Consider the following 23,398-nt stretch of genomic DNA (forward strand, 5'->3'; position numbering starts at 1 on the left):
ATGGCGGCTCAGGCAATTAATGGGGCCACAGAGGCGCGGACTTCATGGCCTCAAGGTATCCACTGCCCCCCAAAAAAATTGTCTTGGGCGGGACTATGGGGTCGTGGCCTGGAGCCCTCTCTGGATGCTGGTCTGGGGCTGGAGCCCTCTCTGGACGCTGGTCTGGGGCTGGAGCCTTCTCTGGATGCTGATCTGGGGTTGGAGCCCTCTCTGGACACTGGTCTGGGGTTGGAGCCCTCTCTGGATGCTGGTCTGGGGTTGGAGCCCTCTCTGGACGCTGGTCTGGGGCTGGAGCCCTCTCTGGATGCTGATCTGGGGTTGGAGCCCTCTCTGGACGCTGGTCTGGGGTTGGAGCCCTCTCTGGATGCTGGTCTGGGGTTGGAGCCCTCTCTGGACACTGGTCTGGGGTTGGAGCCCTCTCTGGATGCTGATCTGGGGTTGGAGCCCTCTCTGGACGCTGGTCTGGGGTTGGAGCCCTCTCTGGACGCTGGTCTGGGGCTGGAGCCCTCTCTGGACGCTGGTCTGGGGTTGGAGCCCTCTCTGGCCGCTCGTCTGGGGTTGGAGCCCTCTCTGGATGCTGGTCTGGGGTTGGAGCCCTCTCTGGATGCTGGTCTGGGGTTGGAGCCCTCTCTGGATGCTGGTCTGGGGCTGGAGCCCTCTCTGGACGCTGGTCTGGGGTTGGAGCCCTCTCTGGCCGCTGGTCTGGGGTTGGAGCCCTCTCTGGATGCTGTTCTGGGGTTGGAGCCCTCTCTGGATGCTGGTCTGGGGTTGGAGCCCTCTCTGGATGCTGGTCTGGGGCTGGAGCCCTCTCTGGACGCTGGTCTGGGGTTGGAGCCCTCTCTGGCCGTTGGTCTGGGGTTGGAGCCCTCTCTGGCCGCTGGTCTGGGGTTGGAGCCCTCTCTGGATGCTGGTCTGGGGTTGGAGCCCTCTCTGGATGCTGATCTGGGGTTGGAGCCCTCTCTGGACGCTGGTCTGGGGTTGGAGCCCTCTCTGGATGCTGGTCTGGGGTTGGAGCCCTCTCTGGACGCTGGTCTGGGGTTGGAGCCCTCTCTGGATGCTGATCTGGGGTTGGAGCCCTCCCTGGACGCTGGTCTGGGGTTGAAGCCCTCTCTGGACGCTGGTCTGGGGCTGGAGCCCTCTCTGGACGCTGGTCTGGGGTTGGAGCCCTCTCTGGCCGCTGGTCTGGGGCTGGAGCCCTCTCTGGACGCTGGTCTGGGGTTGGAGCCCTCTCTGGATGCTGGTCTGGGGTTGGAGCCCTCTCTGGACGCTGGTCTGGGGTTGGAGCCCTCTCTGGATGCTGGTCTGGGGTTGGAGCCCTCTCTGGACGCTGGTCTGGGGTTGGAGCCCTCTCTGGACGCTGGTCTGGGGTTGGAGCCCTCTCTGGATGCTGGTCTGGGGTTGGAGCCCTCTCTGGACGCTGGTCTGGGGTTGGAGCCCTCTCTGGATGCTGATCTGGGGTTGGAGCCCTCTCTGGACGCTGGTCTGGGGTTGGAGCCCTCTCTGGATGCTGGTCTGGGGTTGGAGCCCTCTCTGGACGCTGGTCTGGGGTTGGAGCCCTCTCTGGATGCTGATCTGGGGTTGGAGCCCTCCCTGGACGCTGGTCTGGGGTTGAAGCCCTCTCTGGACGCTGGTCTGGGGTTGGAGCCCTCTCTGGACGCTGGTCTGGGGTTGGAGCCCTCTCTGGCCGCTGGTCTGGGGCTGGAGCCCTCTCTGGACGCTGGTCTGGGATTGGAGCCCTCTCTGGATGCTGGTCTGGGGTTGGAGCCCTCTCTGGACGCTGGTCTGGGGTTGGAGCCCTCTCTGGATGCTGGTCTGGGGTTGGAGCCCTCTCTGGACGCTGGTCTGGGGTTGGAGCCCTCTCTGGACGCTGGTCTGGGGCTGGAGACGTCGCTTGGCTCCGGACGTGGACTGGAGACGTGGCTTGGCTCTGGACGGGTACCGGAGACGTTGTTTGGCTCTGGATGGGAGACATGGCTTGCGAGGCTCCTCCTCTGCCGTTCCCACAGTAAAAGATGAGCCACTCATCCATAGCGCATGGTCGATATACTTGGTGGATCTTACCTCCTGGCAACTGGGATTGAGTGGGTTTGTTAAGCCCAAACCTAAAAATGTCCTTGAGGTGACATCGTTAAAATCTACCTCATGGCATAGTCCACAAAAGTCCACAACATAGTCCTCTATGGGACGCTGGCCTTGACGAAGGCGAAGGATGGCAACTGCTGGGTTCATGTTTGGAGGTCTAGTATTCTGTAACAGATCCCACTGAGGGCAAGTTGCAGAACCCAAGTGCAGTTTTATTTCCAAATTCCAAACAGAAAACAAGGACGTGGCTTGGCAAAACAATAAACTAAAGACTTGGCTTGACGAAATTAAACATGACTTGACTATAACATAAACTTTCCAAACAGCAGTTACATGAACAATACTAGACCAGGACCATGACAAACATGAGGGCTTAAATACACAAGGACTGATGACAAGACAAGGGCACGAGGGCTGGGAATCACATGACAAGACCAGGAAGTGCATGGCAGTGAACAAAGCAAACTAAGGGTGCGTCTCAATCAGCCCACTAGTTCAGTAGTCAGGGCACTGATCAGGACATAAGTCAATGGGCTGGCTCCCTGATCAGTGCCCTGACTACTGAGCTAGGGGGCTGATTGAGACGCACCCTAAGAAACAAGACAGTGAACATGGCAAACTAAGAAACATGAAACATGAACCTGAAACAACACCCAGTGACATACACCAATACTGCGCATTTTAAATATTATACATTTAAAGTTAATTACAATATAATTTTTTTTAATTAGATGTTGCATTTCATAACTATTGTTTAAATTTAATTCAGTATAGCTTTTGTACTAAAGATGTTACGATTATTGTTATTATTAAAATTATTGGATTTAAAAAATATAAATACCAGAGAAATTCACTGGAGTAAAAAAATGTGACAGCTCATAACAGTAAAAATTAAATAAATAATAAATAAATAAATAAATATATTTTTAAAATTATATTAACAAGTATTTTTATTATATCAAAAACAGGATTTTTTATTTAATTGACTACATTTTAATAATTAATAAGACAAATATTATATAAATATTATTTAACCATATAAAGCAGACTGTGAGGAAAGCTAAGAACACTGTAAACTTTTTTTAATTTTTTTATTTGATTTTGTTTTAAATACTGATATGTGATTCAACTTGATTTTTTGAAGTCTGTTTAATATAATTTAAGTTGAAATGACTTGCGCAACTGAACTTTTTACGTTTTTTGTTTAAGTTGAACATTTTTACAGTGTAGATCTATAATACTGAGTATATTATTGTTTTTCTCCTCCAACTTGATTAATGTTTCCAATCAAATGCATTTATCAAATATTAGTCTTGTCTTTTCATAGCAGTATTCAAATAAAACTGAGGATTGAGTCACAGTAACTATTTTTCTTTAACAGAAGATTAGACACATCCCGTAGTCTTCATACGCTCATCTGTTTTGATTTGCTATGGAAGTGTGAGCTGGTAATCAAAAGTGCTTTTGCATTAAAAAAGATGAGAGAATCGTGTCTCATAAAATGTCTAAAACCTTTTAACTTATTCCAGACGGCATCTTCAAATAATTGACTAACTGCGAGACGGCAAACAAACAACAAAGCGGCGGTTAAGACTAATAAACTGACTGCTAGTCGGATATGTAATCAGATTAATGATGTGTGATGATTTGCATTTCAACAAAATGCGGTGTAGCCCTGGTCAACATTACCTTATTGCTTTGATCAAATGAATTGAATAGGACAAGGCACTGAAGGCAGTGGATTTATTTAATACCTTCACTGCCATTGAAAACATGGCAGAGTTGGTTAAGATTTGCTGCAAAGATTTTGATTGATACATTTGCATTTTGTCTGGGTCTGTAAATGTCTTCAGATGCCAAAAACACCCTCAAGGGGATGAGCGAGCGAGAGAGAGAGATGAGTTGGATTGGTTGGTATGTGGTTGCTAACCACAGCTGTTGAATTTGAGATCATAAAAAAATCCTTTGAAAAGTTTAAAAATGTATTTCTGTGATTTGTAGGCCAGGAGCGCTGTGTTTATTAGTATCGGTACACAGCCACTGGCATAAATTTTATTCGGGCAATAATTTGTAGCTATAAAGAAGGTGAAATTTGAAAGATTCTTGTCCTACAACTGCTTTTACCATTAAAGAAATGGTACTTTTTGATAGATATGTTTAAAGTTATAGATGAAGACTTAATGGCATCTGTAACCAAAAATGTTTGCAGCAATCCACGCAAATATGTGTCAGTATCATGTTCATATTTGCCATTTGTTTTATTACAATACATAATCTTTGTTTTGTGTGTTTCATAAAGCAAACTGTTCAAGTGCCTTTCAGAGGAGTTTGTTGTGTTAGCAAATAACGTGACTTCGGAGAAATGGAGAAAGTTTGAAAAGGATCCATAGGGGTTTTCTCTTCCCCCGGGCCGACCTTTAACCTTTAAGAAAATCCTTGTCTTCCTTTACTGACGCCTTTAAAAGCACAATATAAAAAATAATAAAAGGGCTTATTTGTTGAAATTTAACATAATATGAAAAAGTGAGGAATATTTTGTTTCATAGGCATGAGTGTCATCTGTCGGTGTCCAAATTCAGTCTAAATTCTTATTATTAAAAATGTATATTAAAATGTTTTAATACATATGAAATATAAATCTTTTGTAAGATTATAAATGTCTTTACTCTTAAGTGTCCTCACTGAAAAAGACACTACATGTGAATAGGATAAATTAAAAAAAGATTCAAATAGATATCACCATACTGTTAAATATGAATAAATATGCACTAATTTGCATAAATTAAGACGTAAAGGTTTTTTACAGAGGGGATTTTAGATATCTCTTGTTATCACTTTTTATACATTTAAAAAAAAATACTGCCATCAGCCAGAAAAAAAATCCCCCATATATTTAGGAATGAAATGTTATAGAATTTGCAAACCCTTCTGTAAAAAAAAGTTATTTTTTTGTTTTCTTTTCACTAGTCTGAAAGAAACAAAATAGCCCAATAACTCAAAATTGACCATTGCCTAAAATAACTATGTAACTATCTAATAATTTAACCCTTAAAACTAGTCTTTGATCAACAAAATGACATATTTAAACTATTTAAACGTTTTTTATTCTTCATGCCTTAAAATAGCTTGAACGTAACTCCACACTCTTGCTTGATCCATACGCTGCTAAACCATGAATATGCAAAGGAGCCCCGCCTCCACTCACTCATGCAGGCTTGTCTACAAGTCGATGTATCAGAATGGTAATGCGTTTTCTGCATCTCTTTACAATGTTGGATACATAACGGTTATCAATTTGATTTACGTTATCAAACAGCTAACAATGTGTTGCTAATGTTACACAAACCATGTTTCCGTTTGCCATCTCAGTCTGCCCTCTAAAAATCAGTATCCTTAGAAACGCCATGGAGAAAGACATATAGTTCATCATAGCATCGTAATATACATCATATACATAATTCACCTGCTATAAATGTACCAGATTTTCATATCAAGAGAAAAATATACCAGGATAACCTGGTTTCTCTCCAGACTCCGTCCACTGCTTTAGAGCAGCAGTTAATGATATGCTAAAGCCCGCCCACACATTGGCGTGATTGGTTACAAGGACTGTCTTTGGTTCACTGCAGTTTTAAGGAGAAAATACTCAACACTGGTGTCAACTGATGAATTTGCACATGGTTTGTCTTAAAGCATATTAAAAACACCACATAGACACATAAACAACATTAAAAACCTGATTTTCACCACAGGGGCTATTTAACAAACAAATCTTACTCCAAACTTAGGAACTTACGCCAAATTGTATTATTACATATTTTTGTCCAGGCTGCCGTACAAAGTTATTATGATCACATGCATATGAAAACCAACAAAATATGAATAACTATTGTAGTTAATGTATGCTTTTTCCTGTGAACTTTTGTTTTTCTATGCATTTTTTCGCCAAATAATTTTGTCAGATAGACTAAGTTTAGTGTTTTGTTCTTCCCTCATATTTAAAATGCTCATATTTTGAGGGTTTAATCAAACCTGCAAGGTCGTTAAAGACAAATATCCCCTCCATGTCAGGGTTTTGGTGTTTTCTAGTTATACACACAAGGATGTATAATTCAAAATCTTTAATAAGTAAACCAAAATGCAGGAGAATAAACAGGAATACAAGTTAGCATGAACACACAAAGTAAAGATGGCCCCAAATGGCACCAAAACACTGTTGTCATGTAAATAAAGGGCCAAAACGCATTAAAAATAGTCAATTTGCAGTCCCCTAAAACACAATCAAATGGAACATAAAACTGACACTCTGGACATCACTTTTGGCCCCTAGTGTTGGGGAAAGTTACTTTTAAAAGTAATGCATTTCAATATTGAGTTACTCCCTAAAAAGTAACTAATTGCATTACTTAGTTACGTTTTATGGAAAGTTATGTGTTACATTTCCTCATCTAAGCTGGGATTTACTTTAAGATTTACTCACCCTCAAGCCATCCTAGGTGTATATGACATTCTTTCAGACGAATACAGTCGGAGTTATAAAAAAAATGTCCTGGCTAATCCAAGCTTTATAATGGCAGTGAATGGGAGCCCAAAATCTGAAGCCCGAAAAAGTGCATCCATCCATTATAAATGTACTCCACACGGCTCCAGGGGGGTTAATAAAGGCCTTCTGAAGCAAATCAATGGGTTTGTGTAAGAAAAATATTCATATTTAAAACTTTATAAAGTAAAATATCTAGCTTCTGCAGACCACCTTCCGTATTCAATTTACGAGGAAAGCGTAACGCCTCTCGCAGTTCAAAATGCCTTGGATGGCTTCTATGGTGAGTAAATCATGGGGTCATTTAAATTTTGGGGTGAACTATCCCTTTAATATTATTTGAAAAAGTAACTCAGATATTTTGTTGTAAATTTAAAAATAATGCGTTACTTTAGTTACTTGAAAAAAGTAATCTGATTACATAACTTAGTAATGCGTTACTTGTAATGCGTTATACCCAAAACTGGCCACTACCATTGTTGGGGGTAGGTAACGCATTACAAGTAACTTGAGTTACGTAATCAGATTACCTTTTTCAAGTAACTAGTAAAGTAAAGCATTACTTTTCAATTTACAACAAAATATCTTAGTTACTTTTTCTAATTATTGACTGACAACTCTCCTGTCCCTATTTTGAGAGAAATCGTAAGTGCGCAGCGCATGTGTGAACAGATGTGTGAAGTGTGTGCGATGTGTGAACATGATGGTTATTGTAGTTCTAGAATAAATGTGAGCAGGCATTTACTCATCTCACTTGCAAAAAAAAAAAAACATTATTCATTCATTATTACTCAAAATTAATAAACACAGTCAAATGCAAACAAGTATTATGCAAATCTGCAATAATTCAATATATTAAATTACACAAATATACTTTCCCCCCGTTTCACAGACAAGGCTTAAGACTAAAATGCATGTTTAAGCTGTTATAACTGTAATATCTTAAAATATGTCAGTGCCATTGTTTAATGCTTTTTTCTAAGTCACGTTTATAAAAGCTACTTAAATATCCTAATTGAACTAAGGCCTAATACTGGCTTAATCTAAACCCTGTCTGTGAAACCGGGCCTTTATGTATTTAATCTCACTTTATTCACCATTATCTTCGCTGCTGACATTCGATGATCCACTTCAACCATACTAATAATCCAGACAGCAACATAGTGTCGGCCCAGATCCGGCCCACATCTGGTACGCATGGAATCCACATGTACCAGATGTGGCCCGGATCTGGACTGACACTTAGGTGACAGTAACACAAAAGTAACGCAAAAGTAATGTAACACATTACTTTCAATAAAAAGTAACTAACAAGTTACTTTTTAAGGGAGTAGAGCCATATTGTAATGCATTTACTTTTAAAAGTAAATTTCCGCAACAATGGCCATCCTTTTATCTTAAAGGGGTGGTTGCATGCGATTTCACTTTTTTTAACTTTAGTTAGTGTGTAATGTTGCTGCTTGAGCATAAACAGTATCTGCAAAGTTACAGCGCTGAAAGTTCAATGCAAATGGAGATATTGTCTTTTAAAGTTATAGCAGTTTATTGCCTACAAAAACGGCCGGTTTGGACTACAACAAGCTTCTTCACGGGTTGGTGACATCATAAACCCTTGCTATTAACATAAACACTGCCCCCGCGAACACGCAACAAAGTGGGCGAGGCCACGTCGCAGTCATTACGAAAGAGAGAGAGCTGTTGTAGAAACTACAAACTACATTTGGCCATCTAACCAATCTAAGACCATTGCGTTTTTCGGAGGGATGGGCTTCACAGAAGCAGGAAGCAAACGAGCCGTTCAAAGGACAGTGGAGACAGCGGTGTGGAATTAAGGTAAAATATAAGAAAAATATGGCGTTTAAAAAAAAAAAAAAGTATTAAGAGATGTTATACTGCGCCCCATAAACACAACCAAGCCTAGAAAAAAAACACGGAACCACCCCTTTAAGCTAAATGAAAACTTTACATCTACGTATACTAGTCTAACACGTCTTACACTCATTTTTGTATTATTTGTTGCTTAGACAGCCACTAAAAATAGGTGCATGATGCCACAAGCATTGTATCTAAAGCATTTGCTTTGTTCCCAGTAAATGTTTTTACACTTATTCTTGTGTGATGTCCTGAAATATGAATCAAGTTCTCACTAGCCTGTATCATTCACTATTCCCAAACATTCATCGCATTCTTCCGAAGAGAAATGCATTGTTAGTAGGCACACCTTCTAAAGCAGTAGTAGGCTATAAAGCATTTACTCCAAGCAAGTAAACTCATGTTGCTTCAGACTCAGCTTCTTGTCAAACACATTTCTATACTCTGATGTGAAGAGAGTGTGTCCTGCAATGAATCTACCCATCATTCCCTCTCATACAGAACGCTGTATTCTGTACATGACAAGCATAAATCAGCTTTCAATGCAACATAATCCCTTTTTTCTCACACAGCCTTGGGGCTTTTTCTTCCTTCTCACACACACACACACACACACACACACACACACACACACACACACACACACACACACACACACACACACACACACACACACACACACACACACACACACACACACACACACACACACACACACACACACACACACACACACACACACACACACACACACACACACACACACACACACACACACACACACACACACACACACACACACACACACACACACACACACACACACACACACACACACACACAGGAGCTCAGGTGTGTCTTTACAAGCTTCAACTTTCAGAGTTATTACTGCACAATCCATGGCTGGCAGCTACAGGAACGCACCCACAAGCCCGAGACCACAACACACTGAGATTACCAGCAGAAGACCCCGTCTAGTGAACTTCAAACTCTCCGTCCTGGTGAGTGCAAGTCAGATTGTGGAAAAAATGTTTTGTAGCCAGCTGTGCTGCAGTATTACGAATAATACAATGATGTGCAAAGTTTAAGTCTGTGCTTTGAATTGTTCTCTATAGAACACTGGACTATGATGGATCTTTGGTAGAAGTCGAAGCTGTTCAGTCAAGTCTCCAACCACATGCTATTTGTCTTCACATCTGCTAAGGTATGAGTAAATATTCGGTTATAGCTGATGTAATGAATTATTGGCATGTAACTACTGTGGGATGCACTTTTATTTTAGTATCATTCAAATCTATCACAGTTTTATTAAATATTTTAATTTAGTTTTTTATATAAATTTGGTCACTTTCAAAAAATGTCTATAGTTTTTATTCATTTTTATTTCAGTTCAAGTTAAACTAAATAACAATGAGAAATGTTGCCTTAAAGCTGAAATAAAAATATTTTATTTTATTTTATTTAACATTTCTTTTAGTTAAAGCGACCAATTTTTTAAAAATGCTGCATGTACAGCAGTATTTGGTTCCATAAAGAGTTTTGAGTATTCTTTAATAGTTTGTGATTAAAATAATCATATAAATTCAGTATACTTTGTATTTTGTTGGAGAGGAAGCGAGAGAGCGAGAACATATAAGGATTGTAAACATGCAACCTTTTAGTAACTTATTTTATTGTTTAACTAATGGGCATTTTTTAAGTCAGCAACTTTTATTGGTGCATTTTAAACCAGTAATTTAGTTGTATTTTAAAATGTAGTTTTATGTTTAGTAATTTTTACATTTTATTTAGTTGTATTTATACATTTAGTTGTTTTAGTATATAATATTTATTTTACTTAATATAGTCATTTATTTTTTTACTTAAAAAAACAAAAACATCTACAAAATACAGTAGTGGCCAAAAGGAAAATTGTCTTCTTCACCCTTTATTCAAATATTATTAAAAAATATGTTGAAGATTTTGTAAGCATATTGTAGTTGTGCTTGGAGTCAATTGTATTATTTGTGAGAACGCAATGAAACATGCCAGATTGTGCAGACACAATTTTTGTCCAGACTGTCATACAAAGAAATTATGAACACATTGCGAAATCAAGAGAGAACCAACACAATATTAATAACTGATTATGTTGTAGTCAATGTATGCTTTTTTGTTATTATATTATATTTATTATATTATTTTTGTGTTGCTTTTTTCTTTGTCCAAATCATTTTGTCAGATTAATACCTTAACCAATATTTAAATTTTCAATGTTAATGTTTAAAAAATATAAAACATTCCTCATATTTTTATGGTTTATTTATTTGTTTTGTTTGTTGGGTCATTAAAAACAATCCCCTCCGGACTTCACCTTTGGCCACTAATGTATGTCTGATAAATAAAAAAACATGTATTAAAATACTTATGGAAAATGAGAAGATAAAGTGTCTTGTCCAGATAATAAGTAATATCATATTCAATTTGATTCACTTTAATGCAGTACCATTTACTATGATGGCAGGACTTAGTTGCATGGCAATTACATATAAATATAAATTTTTTCTGTAGTTGCAGGAGCTGCATTACCTAAAAGCAAACTAATACTTGAATGACCATCTTGTTGTTGCATGTTTTGAATTGCTGTTTCGTCACACACAAGACTTGAACAGAAGCCCTCCTGTAAGCTTCGTGGCTGAAGTCACATAAATACATTGTAGCTTTTCTTGAATGAAGTTTGACTTGTGCATTGTGGAGAAAGAGCTTCTCTGTTAAAAAAGTCTCGTCTTCTTTGTGTGCCATAGATATACTGACAGGCTCTATAGAAATATGATCAAATTACAGGCTCATCTCACACTACTGTAGTCAATGGATGTCTTTTAGGGCAGTGGTTCTTAAATGGTTTTGCTTCAGGAATTAGATTTTAAACATCAAGTGAACTCCCAAGTGGAGTCCCAAAATTGTTCTTCATAGCAAAAAGTAGCAATGTCCTTCAAATAAATATATTATTTATTCATTAATTTTACTACTGTTTGATTATGACAGATATTCACTACATAATGTAGTTGTATTTTTAGTTTTCAAGTAACCTAGATATTTATTTGATTTATTTATATGTAAAATGTTTCAATCCTACAAAATGAATATTACGAAAACGAAAATGTTCTAATGGACTAACCAGATTAGTTATTTGTTTAATAACTTCTGATTAATAGTGCGAATAAAGTGCTGATAAACCCAGTCAATATGTTTAAGTTCCGAGAGCCTAAGTCATTGGTGTTCGTCTGATTGCTTGTACTTGACATATACTCGTTTTGACACCTTGCTTTAATTAAAGCGGTAGTAAACCTTGAGGCAAGGGCTGTGTTTATTGTGACATATTTCTCACATTGACTTTGTATCACATTCACCCATCCTTTCTCTCCCCTCATGCACTCATCTGTCCTATAGGTCCAGCTATGCAGCTCCGACTGGAGACATCAGCGTTCCTGCTTCTCTGTAAGTCTGCTCATGTCTTTGACACTGCTGGAAGCTGACAGTGAAATTATCCTATATGAGCCCAATCATAGGGAACATGTGATCACTTGCCACCCTTGGATTGAATTTCCCCTATCCACTTGAATCCTCTAACAACATTCAAAAGTTGTGTTTCATTGTATATTTTCCCCACACATTTCTTTCGTTTTCATAGCAAAGCCAGTTTGAACAAATCACTGTCACTTTAGCACTTGTTCTGGTTCACACTGTACTTTACATTTCTTTCAAGTGTCATTTATATTCTTGAAACTTAGTAAGGTAACTCAAGACGATAAAGCTGTAAATTAAGCTGTAGTCTAGTTTCTAGAAAGACATGAGGGATTATGTTCTTATATAATTATTTATAATTAGTATATACACCGATCAGGCATAACATTATGACCACCTTATGACCTTACATTTACATTTACATTTATGCATTTAGCAGACGCTTTTATCCAAAGCAACTTACAACTTGGGGGTACAATAAGCGATTGGTCGTGAAGAGTCGAGTGAGCGCAGCAAGTGCCTGAAATACTTGGACCGTGTACATTTCTCAGTGTAGCACAGGCTAGAGTAGGACCTTTCCTAAGATTGTGTTGGTCCCCCTTTTGCTGCCAAAACAGCCCTGACCCAGTCAAGGCATGGACTCCACTAGACCCCTGTCTAGATGTTAGAAGAAGTTCCTTTAAGTCTTATAAGTTGTGAGGTGGGGCCTCCATGGATCGGACTTGTTTGTTCAGCACATCCCACAGATGCTCGATTGGATTGAGATCCGGGGAATTTGGAGGCCAAATCAACACCTCAAACTCGTTGTTGTGCTCCGCAAACCATTCCTGAACCATTTTTGCTTTGTGTCAGGGCGCATTATCCTGTGAAAGAGGCCACAGCCACCAGGGAATACCGTTTCCATGAAAGGGTGTACATGGTCTGCAACAATGCTTAGGTAGGTGTTACGTGTCAAAGAACATCCATATGGATGGCAGGACCCAAGGCTTCCTCGCTTGCCTTCTTCCTATAGTGCATCCTGGTGCCGTCTGTTTTCCAGGTAAGCGACACTATGCAGCCCCATACACAACAAACTGCGATGCACTGTGTATTCTGACACCTTTCAATCAGAACCAGCATTATTTTTCTTGAGAAATTGGACTACAGTAGCTCGTCTGTTTGATCGGACCACACAGGCCAGCCTTCGCTCCCCACGTGCATCAATGAGCCTGTCGCCGGTTCACCACTGTTCCTTCCTTGGACCACTTTTGATAGAAACTGACCACTGCAGACCAGGAACACCCCACAAGAGCTGCAGTTTTGGAGATTCTTTGACCAAGTCGTCTAGCCATCACAATTTGGCCCTTGTCAAACTCACTCAAATCCTTACGCTTGCCCATTTTTCCTGCTTCTAACACATCAACTTTGAGGACAAAATGTTCACTTGCTGTCTAATATATCCCACCCACTAACAGATGCCGTGATGAAGAGATAATCAGTGTTATTCACTTCACCTGTCATAATGTTATGCCTGATCAGTGTATATGGATAGAGTGCTGTAATGTTGACGTATTAACGTAGGCTTGGAAAAATCCTATTGGGTTTTTGTTGAAGGAACCAGGGTGATGCTAATGTCCGCATTGGCCTACACAAAAATACATCATTACCGCAGTGTTCTACTCAATATTAATGTCTTGTTTGTTGAATAGTTCACTATATTCTAAACAACAGCACTCTTGCTCATATTGCTTAAATATAATCGCTATCAACCTAAGACGATGGGTGCTTTCTAAACACTGCTTCATGAAGCTTCAAGACCTTTACGAATCCTTTGTATCAAATCAGTGGTTCGGAGCATGTATCAAACTCCCTAAGCCATGTGATTTCAGCAAACGAGGCTTTGTTACGTCAATCTGTTTTGAAACATTTCAGAATTGTAATAGTTCACGTTAGATGGCTGTGATCCGGTGAACCATTATCTAATGGTCTGAACTGATCTTGGATCAGTTTTATAATGTAGGCTCAGTCTTAATTGTAGATAACATTTAATAGATTTCGTTGAAGCATTTGCAATTGGTTTATGAAGGGTCTCATTATCAGTTTCGGGGATAACACATTACAAGTAATTCAAGCTCCGCAATCAGATTATACTTTATGTATTTAATCTCACTTTATTAACCAATGTCTTTGCTGCTGACCTTCGATGATTCAATACAACCATTCAAATAAGATAAAATTACTTTAGTTAAAACATTTATTAAAAACAAACAAGCAAGCCCAGCCCAGGGGACAAAAAGTAACGCAAAAGTAACACAACCCATTACTTTCCTTAAAAAGTAACTAAGTAACACTGGTCATTATAGTGTATATGTTTGGGCTGTATTCTCATTGCATTTACAGTGTTTTGGCCAACAGGTGTCACCAAATTGCGATGTTTTTTTTGTGTTTTTCAAGTACTTGGTTCAATCTATTTGAAGTTTCAAAAAGCTTTGTTTCTCCCATCACAATAAAATAAGTTATTTGCTATTGTTGGTTAAAGGTGGTATTCAGGGGTGCGTTTCCCAAAACCATAGTTGCTAACCTGTTAGCAACTTAGGTCGTTGGCAATGGGAAATTGCATTGCAACCACCAAAGTTGCTAACTTAGTTAGCAACTATGGTTTTGGGAAACGCACCCCAGGGCGGGAACATTCCCATACTGTATTTGTAAATATTTGTATACGCCCCTGAGCAGATGATGATGCCATCAATATTTTAAATGTGTATATCTACTAAGTTTACTTTGTCATCTTTGTAGTGTACACTACCATAGAGTGGTCATCAAAGCAAACATACATGGACTAAAAGGGTTAATTTAAGTGGAGGGGCATTCTGAGTCTAGATAGCATTTGATTGGACACAAATTTGTAGTACAGGACGAGTCATCAAAATGTAGCTAAATATATTATTTGAGGTTTAGTTAATGTGAAACCTGAAATAACTGTGCATTTGTGATTTGTAGTGATAGCAGCTCCAGTCCGCCTCCAGGACGAATGTGTGGGGAATTCATGTTATCCTAACCTCGGTGACCTCATGGTGGGCCGTGCCGCCCAACTCACTGCTTCTTCAACCTGTGGCCTCTACATACCACAAAACTATTGTATCCTGGGATACCTGGAGGTCAGTTGTAAAAATTGCAACACTTCAGGGGTCAGATTGTCAGTGAGGGGCATGCGTTTTAAAAAATGTATATCTTCTGAGTATTAAAAAGTACATTTGAAGAGTTGCTTCTAGAACAGTGCTTGTTGGGTTTGCATGGAAAGACTTGGAAAAAATTGAAATAAGTAATATAAAAAATCAAGGTTGTAAATTCCCAAGTCCTAGAAACCTCAAGCAAATATATTTCCCTCAAGAATCCGAACACAGTGAAGCCCCTTTGTATCAGACATATTTGCATAACATCTTTCCAATCCAAATACCCAGAATACAGCAATTCCATCCCAAAACGGTCCCTTTTCAGCACCCACACTGAGATAAAAGAGACAGCTTGCTTTTTCCTTTTTTTTTCTCAGTGTGGATTGACAGCACTCTGGCCAAACCTTTGGGTAATACATACTACAGACAAGTTCTGATATGCCTTCCTGAGCTGTCGTAGAGGTCATTACCTCTTCTCTGCCACAAGACTAATTTATGCCTGTTTCCATATTCCCCTTTCCTCCCGCCCCATACCCCGGCCCTGTCTATACAGGTGATAAAGCTGGTATGTGGGTGTGTCATTTAGCACTCATTGTGTATATTTACAGTACTTTTCTTGGCCTGAAGAGCCCACCGCAATGGTGCTTCCAATAACAGCCAGTATAAATAAAAGCTGCAAAAATACTGCATTTCGGTTCGTTTCTCAGGTGTTAAAATTAGATTATTGATTTGATGAGCAGCTCTTGTTCATACATGCCCGTAACTAAGACGTAGGCTACCCCCTGCCCCCCTCAATGTCCCTTCTATATTCTGCCTTTCTTCAGGAAATGCTTATGAATTTTTTTGCCAGGAAACACTAATTACATAGAATAATACATTACTGCAGGAGCTTCTGCAACTTACTCCCTGCTGTATGAAGTTTTAAAGGAATAGTACACATAGAAAATTTGATCTTTATTTGTTCATTTTTTCATGTTGTTCCAAACCCGTAGAACTTTCTTTCTTCTAGTTGAGCACAAAAGGTGATTTTTCTTCTTCTGAAGAACATCCTGGTGGGTCTTTCCAATATAATGAAAGTGAATGAGGACTGCAGCTGTCAAGCTCCAAATAAACCCTATAAAAGTAGTCTACAAGACTCTATGCACTATATTCCAAGTCTTCTAAAACCTTTCACTGGTTTTGTATGAAGAATAGTCTGAAATGTAAGTGGTTAATCACTGAAAATCTTGCCATCCCCCGTACTGTCCTTTTCAAGAGAGAAGTAGTCATGTCCAATTTCAAATAGGTTATTTTCAATAAATCAGTTGATCCTGTTTATAAACTGGTCTGGGGTGTGCCAACTACAGAAGTCCTGTCATTACCATGTCATTCATACATAGTCCAACTGTGTTTCCAGAAACCATAGTTCCAACAAACATCATCTCAAAGTTGTGTGATTGGACCTACAACCTGTGGTTATAAGCATAGTTTCTTGTTAGTATGACATGTGGACTTTTCAAAATAAGCAAGCTAACAGACAGTACATTCTATCTTTCATTCCATACAATATGTAACCCTAAAATTGTTACATATTGCCATTTGATACTATTGCCCTTTATCTCAAAACTCAGAATGAGCGCAAGTGCTTCACCTGTGACTCCAGGAGCCCCTACAATCTCCACCACAATCCCAACAGCCACCGCATAGAGAACATCATCACCACCTTCCGACCTGAACGCAAGATGAGGTGGTGGCAGTCTGAGAATGGTGCGTAACTTCTTTGCATGAACTTAATGGACCCTTTGTCATTTAATTCTGCTGGTATCCCAAATTTAGACTTAATTTCAAACTCCTAGGTGTGCATGAAGTCAGCATTCAGTTGGATCTGGAATCAGTGTTTCAGTTTAGTCATTTGATATTGACATTCAAGGTACATTCAACACTTCCTATCTTATTCAAATAATTTAATTGATATTTCATATGATTGAGCAAACTATTTGATAACACGCTCTCAAACAGAGTTTCCGGCCTGCTGCTATGTTGGTCGAGAGGTCAAAAGACTTCGGGAGCACCTGGAAGGTTTTCCGTTACTTCGCAGAGGACTGTGCCAACTCATTCCCCGGCGTCTCTGAGGAGCCAGCAGACAGTATTGATGACCTCATCTGTGAGAGTCGCTACTCTGGGCTAGAGCCATCCACCGATGGAGAGGTATGGTCTCAGAGGAATCCTAAAATAATCCAACCTCTTCAATTACTTACATTTAACATGCCTACATCTCAGGTTCATTCTTACTGCGCTTTCCATCCAGGTGGTGTTAAAAGCCTTGGATCCAAGTTTTGACATCCATGATCCATACGACTCTACTATACAAGGTTCATGTCTCATTGAAGGAGTTGTTTGTTTTGGAAATAACACAGTAATTTAGATGTCAAGCCAGATGATGCCTAAAGGCATGTCCAACAAGTGAAAGGCCTTGATATCTAGATGATGAGCTCATAGTGTGCTAGACATATTTTTGAAAATTCACTGTAAAGAATATTTACACTGTTCAAACATGTCTGTTTCATTGGTTCTCACCTGGACTTTTTCCAAGACCCAGATTGATTAGAGATGCAGTGATATTAAAATAGTATCAATAAGTCGGTAATTATTTATGTTGTGGCCGATAATCGATAAATGGCAGATATTAAAATTCCATATTATTTTGTCTAAATTAGGAATAACACACAAAAAACTAAAATTAAATGCTTCAAATTATTTTAGAAGTCAAAACATTAGGTAGTATTAATAGTAAGAGTACTAATAAAAGATGCATTGTTTTAAATCCAATATCTGCCAACAATAATTGAAAAATATCGGCCAAACACAGATATGGTGCCATTATATCATGAAACGCAAGCAATATCACTTACTTCTTATGGTCCTCAGAGCTGATCACCCTGACGAACCTGCGAGTAAACTTTACCCATTTGGTCACCCTGGGCGACACGTTGCTCACACGACGGAGGAGGAACCCACAGGATAAGTACTATTATGCCCTCTATGAGATGGTCGTTCGGGGGAGCTGCTTCTGCAATGGCCACGCCAGTCAGTGCGTTCCCGTGGACGGCACACGTGGAGATACCTTCAGTGAGCCTGGCATGGTGAGTATACTCCTGCAAGAAAGAAAAATCACACGAGATCTCCTTAATGTCTGAACTGTTTCTCCTAGACAGCAATGAAATTACATTGAGATAAATTAAGACATAATTTTTTCTCTAGACCCCATATAGTCTCTCATGTCTCTTCTTGAGACTTTCAGAAGAGATCTTTGTCTCATACTGTGCTCAGATTGCCAAAACCAGGAAAAGTATATATGAACTCAAACATTTTTCATCCAAATTCTTTCACATTTTGTAGACCATGGACATACATTTTTATACTTTTTCCTGTCGGTCAACAATTTCTCTTTTATGTATGTAATGTTTTATGCTGTTATTTCTATAATTGTGGAATGTTTTTAAGTATAGTCTCATTCTTTACTCTTTACACCGTCTCTGAAAAATTATGTATATAGGGTAGTTAACAATAATTACTACCTGTCATGCTTCAGTGTAGGTTTTTCTCTACTTTTATAGGAGCCTGTTTTTTATTATCTTAAATTAGTAGCTTAGTTTAAAGAAATTATCCATGCTTTATAATAATTGTGTCTGTTTTTTTATGATCCTTTGATATTCACCTCTTTTTGCCCAAGGTGCACGGTAGATGTGTTTGCCAACACAACACTGCAGGTTACAACTGTGAGCGCTGTCAAGACTTCTACCATGACGCCCCCTGGAGGCCAGGTGGAAAAACAGACTCAGATGTTTGCAGAAGTAAGCATACTCCGTCAGACTATTAAAGAAAAGATAATAATACATAAAAAATACAGGCATACATATTAAAACACACTGGGAGTAACACTAAAAAGCCATATGTAATTCCTCCTTTAATGTTTCAGGATGTAACTGTCATGGCCATTCAGAGAAGTGTCACTTTGACCTAGCACGCTATCTGGCCACTGGTGGGGTTAGTGGTGGTGTGTGTGATGACTGCAGGAACAACCGTGTAGGATCTCAGTGTGAGCTGTGTGGGCCGTATTACTACCAGGACCCTCAACGCTCTGTGGACGACCCCAACGCCTGTATACGTGAGTGCTAAAATCATCTAGACTTACTAAGAATTTATTCGACTGTAGTTTTTCATTGTTGTCCTCTAAAATAATACTTCTGGAATAAAGGCTACTAGGTTTCCAAAATATCTCTATTTTGTTCTATTCAATGTCCAGCTTGTGAATGTGATCCTGATGGCTCAGTGGGCCGTGGTGTGTGTGATCCAGTGACTGGCCAGTGTGTGTGTAAACAGAACGTTGAAGGAGAACGTTGTGACCGCTGCAAGTTCGGGTCCTACGGGTTCAACCGGGATGACCCTAGCGGCTGTCAGTGTAAGTGTTCACTCACCCACAAAATGGGACTTTACTTTAATGGGAGTCATTTCATACCCAATATTGTGTAAAACTGAGTTTGAATAGCTAAAAGTCAGACTTCTGGTTAAGCGGGACATCCGTCTAATGAAGTGTCTACCATCCCTGCTGAAAAATCCAATATAAACCAACATGAATTTCATGTTGGTCCAGTGCTAGTCTAGCTGGTGGACCAGCATAGTCAAGTCACCTTTATTTATATAGCGCTGTATACAATACAGATTGTTTCAAAGCAGCTTTATTTAAAATGATGTATTTCAGCTGTTGTTCAGCTGAAGTCAGTTCATTGTTGATTCAGTTTCATTGTAAAGATCATCAATTATTAAATTAGTTCAATGAATCTACGAAGCAGTTCTGGGGGGGGATGATGTCAGAGTGTCATTGAATATCATTGTCCAGCTCAGTTCTCATAAAGCCGCGTCAGTACAGTCAGATAAATAATACTGTTAAATATTAAGTCCCCAACTAAGCAAGCCAGAGGCGACAGTGGAAAGGAACCCAAACCCCATCAGGTGACAGAATGGAGAAAAAAAACCCTTGGAAGAATCCAGGCTCAGTTAAGGGGGCAGATCTCGAACAAACATGGTGTGATTATGATTCAGGCTGCATCACAAGTCAGAATTCAGATCGGGGTAGCATAGTCATGCTGCTCTCAAGCAAAAATGATCAGGTGTAGCTGGTCCACCAGCACTCCCGCTTCCCATTCTGGGAACCAGTAACCAGCATCCCATACTGGTCCCATCATGAAAAAACTTACCTTATGCTGGTGACCAGCAATGCTGGATTTTTCAGCAGGGGTGTGAGGTCGCATGGTCTTGGTTTTAAAAGTCTTTGTGTTCACCAACTTGCAAAATGTATGCATTTGCCTAAACTTTTATCTAGCATTTCTTCAATCTTTTTCATGTCCAGTGTGCAGGTGTAATTTCATGGGAACGATACGCACGGACAATCCTTGTGATCAGACCACAGGAAGGTGTATTTGTGAGCACCTTGCTTACGGCCCACAGTGTGACCAGTGTCTGGTGAGCTGAAACCTCTTCATCAGCACGTAAATTTAATCATTTACGCTTGACATTTTTAATGTTCAACTTTGATTTCCTAGCCAGGTTACTGGGGTCTGGGAAACACAGTCTATGGCTGCTTACCCTGCGACTGTGACATTGGAGGGGCCCTGAGAACTAAGTAAGATTCTCGGCAAACCACTTTCGTCTGCAGCAAATCACTTACCTCTGGTTTATTGTTTACAAGACAGTATGTGCATATATACACAGATGTTCCTCTGAGGATGGTCAGTGTGAATGCAGGCCTAACATGATGGGCCAAAAATGTAGTGATCCGGCCCCTGGATATTTCCTGGCTCCTCTTGATTTCTATATCTATGAGGCTGAGAACGCAGCACCTCTGGTGAGAAATTGGATCTGTATGTCCAGGCTTGATGTGATTTCTGTACTAATTTATTTTCTATATTTGCGGTCACACTAGACTTTGAGCACCCAAATTTCTATGGACACTGCGACGGTCACAATATGACATTTAAAAAAATATGCAATCTACTCCACCGCAATCCTACAGATTTAAAGTTTGCATTCTTTTAATTCTGCTAATAGGTCAAGTTCAACAAACTTGAAATTTGCAACTTCCCAAAATATAATTTAATTTAGGAATTTATAATTCATGTTATTCATATAAACATTTCTTACCTTGAAAAATATATTTTAAAACTTTTTTGAAAATAGATGTGTGCACTTGTATTTAAGGCACAAGGAAAATATGTTATTACTTTTTACTTCATTTTTACATCACATTATATTTTTACAGTCATTACATTAAATGTCAGATTTCATATTTAAATTTTAAGGTGATTTAACAGAGAAAAAATTACTCACTCCAGCTTCCACTTTCTGCTTCCACAGGAGTCAAATTCTCTATTTATTCAGGCCACTACAGTCTACATCCCAGAAAAGAGACCTGAACCACCGACTAAGCTCCCTCTATGTCCCCTGGCTCCGAAAACCTCCCCAACACCTATTAAAGAAACTCAACCCACAACGGTGAAGCCATTTTCGACCCCACACAACCCCCATGTCACCATGCCCATCTGTGAGCACTACTTCAGACAGAGGGGTTATGACTTCAAGATCAGTAATGGAAGGCTTGTGGTGTTCAAGCCTGAGACGCGCCAAAGACGAAAACGAAGACAAGGCCAGGTGAATCTTGAAATGACAGATAAACAAACTGCCCAAGTTATAATGCTACAGAATTTAATTTGATCGTCTTGCTTGGTTGTTCCTATGCAGAGGACAATCCCCTTTGAACCAGGCTCGCCTCTCCAGATCATCCTGCGACAACGTGCCTCCGATCGGTCTGTCACTTGGACTGGACCGGGATTTGTGCGAGTTCAGGATGGGGCAGGACTCAGATTTACTGTCAGCAATATACCAGCAAGTCTTGATTACTATGTAGTTGTCCGTTATGAACCAGAGGTCAGACAGTCCTTTCAATCAATATTTGAATATCAATGTTTGTTTGAAATGTTTTGGTCCATTTCACATTTATGTGTTCTAAACTTTATCTTTGCAGTCCACCGATGATTGGACAGCTATTGTGAATGTTGTATCACTTAGATCAGGGGATGGACGTTGTCTAAATGACCCCTCCGACAAAATGTTTACACTTTCAGGCTCTGGAAGGTGAAAAGATTTTTGTTGGATTTATCTTTGCATGTGTTTAACAGATGGATTAGTATATTTCCATCTAGTGATAGTTTACTAAGGGTATAGTTCACCCACAATTGTAACTGTCTACTTAACTTCTTACCCTCACATTATCCCAAACGCATGAAATTCGTTCTTCTGCAAAATTGAAGAAGACATTTTGAAGTGTTTTTGTCTATTCAATGTTTGTTAGTGGAGTTGAATATTGTTTTCGACTCCATTAACTTTCATTGTATGTACTATCCTTTAAGAGCTCTGTTTCTTGAAACCATAAATGTCAAATAACCTTTTTAGTTATTACATGATCTACAAAATTTACATATTCCCATACAGGACAGCTACTCTGGATCTTCCAGTGTGCCTCAATGATGGCAATCTATACCATGTGGACGTCACTTTTAGAAAGCAGTACAATGCCAGCCCTCAGACCAGCTCATACATCCTGATCGACTCTGTAAGATTTCAACAAATCAAAATCATTGGATAAGATGAAATAGAGAATTACAAAAAAACAAACAAAAAAAAAACACTTTTTACCAATTCCAAACCACATTAATCTTACCTACTATTAATTTTGTATTTAATCATTTATAAGTGATATATAATTGTTCATGAAGCCTGTAAATGAAAAACGCCTTATATTCATGTGTGCAGAATTATTAGGCACGTTTTGCTAACTGTAAAATAATTAATGTGAAAAAAATCAGGAACCTCTTTAGTCTCCAGCGCCACCATTTTCCAGAACTGCAACCTACCTGGAGTCTCCAGAAGTGCAAGGTGTCAGGATCTCAGAGACTTAAATTAGGTAAAGAATCCTAAAAAATTACCTGCATTTAATAAGAATCACAAGCTGAAGTGTTGTAAAATACACAAAGAAGACTGTTTTTTATAGGCTTTATAGACAGGTTGAGAGTGACTCTTGGGGGACCAGCACATCCTCTTGTACCACTGTTTGAAGAATTCATCTTCCAGAAACTGGCAGTAAGTTTTGGGAGTTCATTTTTAGTCCATCTCCTATCCTGAAGTCCGTTCTGCAGAGATGGACTAAAAATTA

General features: G+C 39.5%; 1 protein-coding gene across 1 annotated transcript in view; it reads left to right on the forward strand.

Annotated features, from left to right (window-relative positions):
• Positions 1-23,398, forward strand: part of lamb4 (laminin, beta 4) — a gene marked incomplete at its 5' end in the record, with an annotated part of 36,134 nt that continues 12,736 nt past the window's right edge. Inside the window, 17 exons of the mRNA XM_079808793.1 lie at positions 1-55; positions 14,978-15,135; positions 16,761-16,896; positions 16,986-17,059; positions 17,149-17,337; positions 17,438-17,501; positions 18,058-18,272; positions 18,863-18,983; positions 19,109-19,297; positions 19,436-19,591; positions 20,540-20,652; positions 20,733-20,812; positions 20,902-21,034; positions 21,544-21,837; positions 21,928-22,113; positions 22,211-22,320; positions 22,678-22,798. Of these exons, the coding sequence (XP_079664919.1) occupies positions 1-55; positions 14,978-15,135; positions 16,761-16,896; positions 16,986-17,059; positions 17,149-17,337; positions 17,438-17,501; positions 18,058-18,272; positions 18,863-18,983; positions 19,109-19,297; positions 19,436-19,591; positions 20,540-20,652; positions 20,733-20,812; positions 20,902-21,034; positions 21,544-21,837; positions 21,928-22,113; positions 22,211-22,320; positions 22,678-22,798 (2,394 nt within the window). The remainder of the gene's footprint in view (positions 56-14,977; positions 15,136-16,760; positions 16,897-16,985; positions 17,060-17,148; positions 17,338-17,437; positions 17,502-18,057; positions 18,273-18,862; positions 18,984-19,108; positions 19,298-19,435; positions 19,592-20,539; positions 20,653-20,732; positions 20,813-20,901; positions 21,035-21,543; positions 21,838-21,927; positions 22,114-22,210; positions 22,321-22,677; positions 22,799-23,398) is intronic.

The sequence above is a fragment of the Gobio gobio genome (genome assembly GCF_949357685.1).
Source record: "Gobio gobio genome assembly, chromosome: 25".
NCBI lineage: Eukaryota > Metazoa > Chordata > Actinopteri > Cypriniformes > Gobionidae > Gobio > Gobio gobio.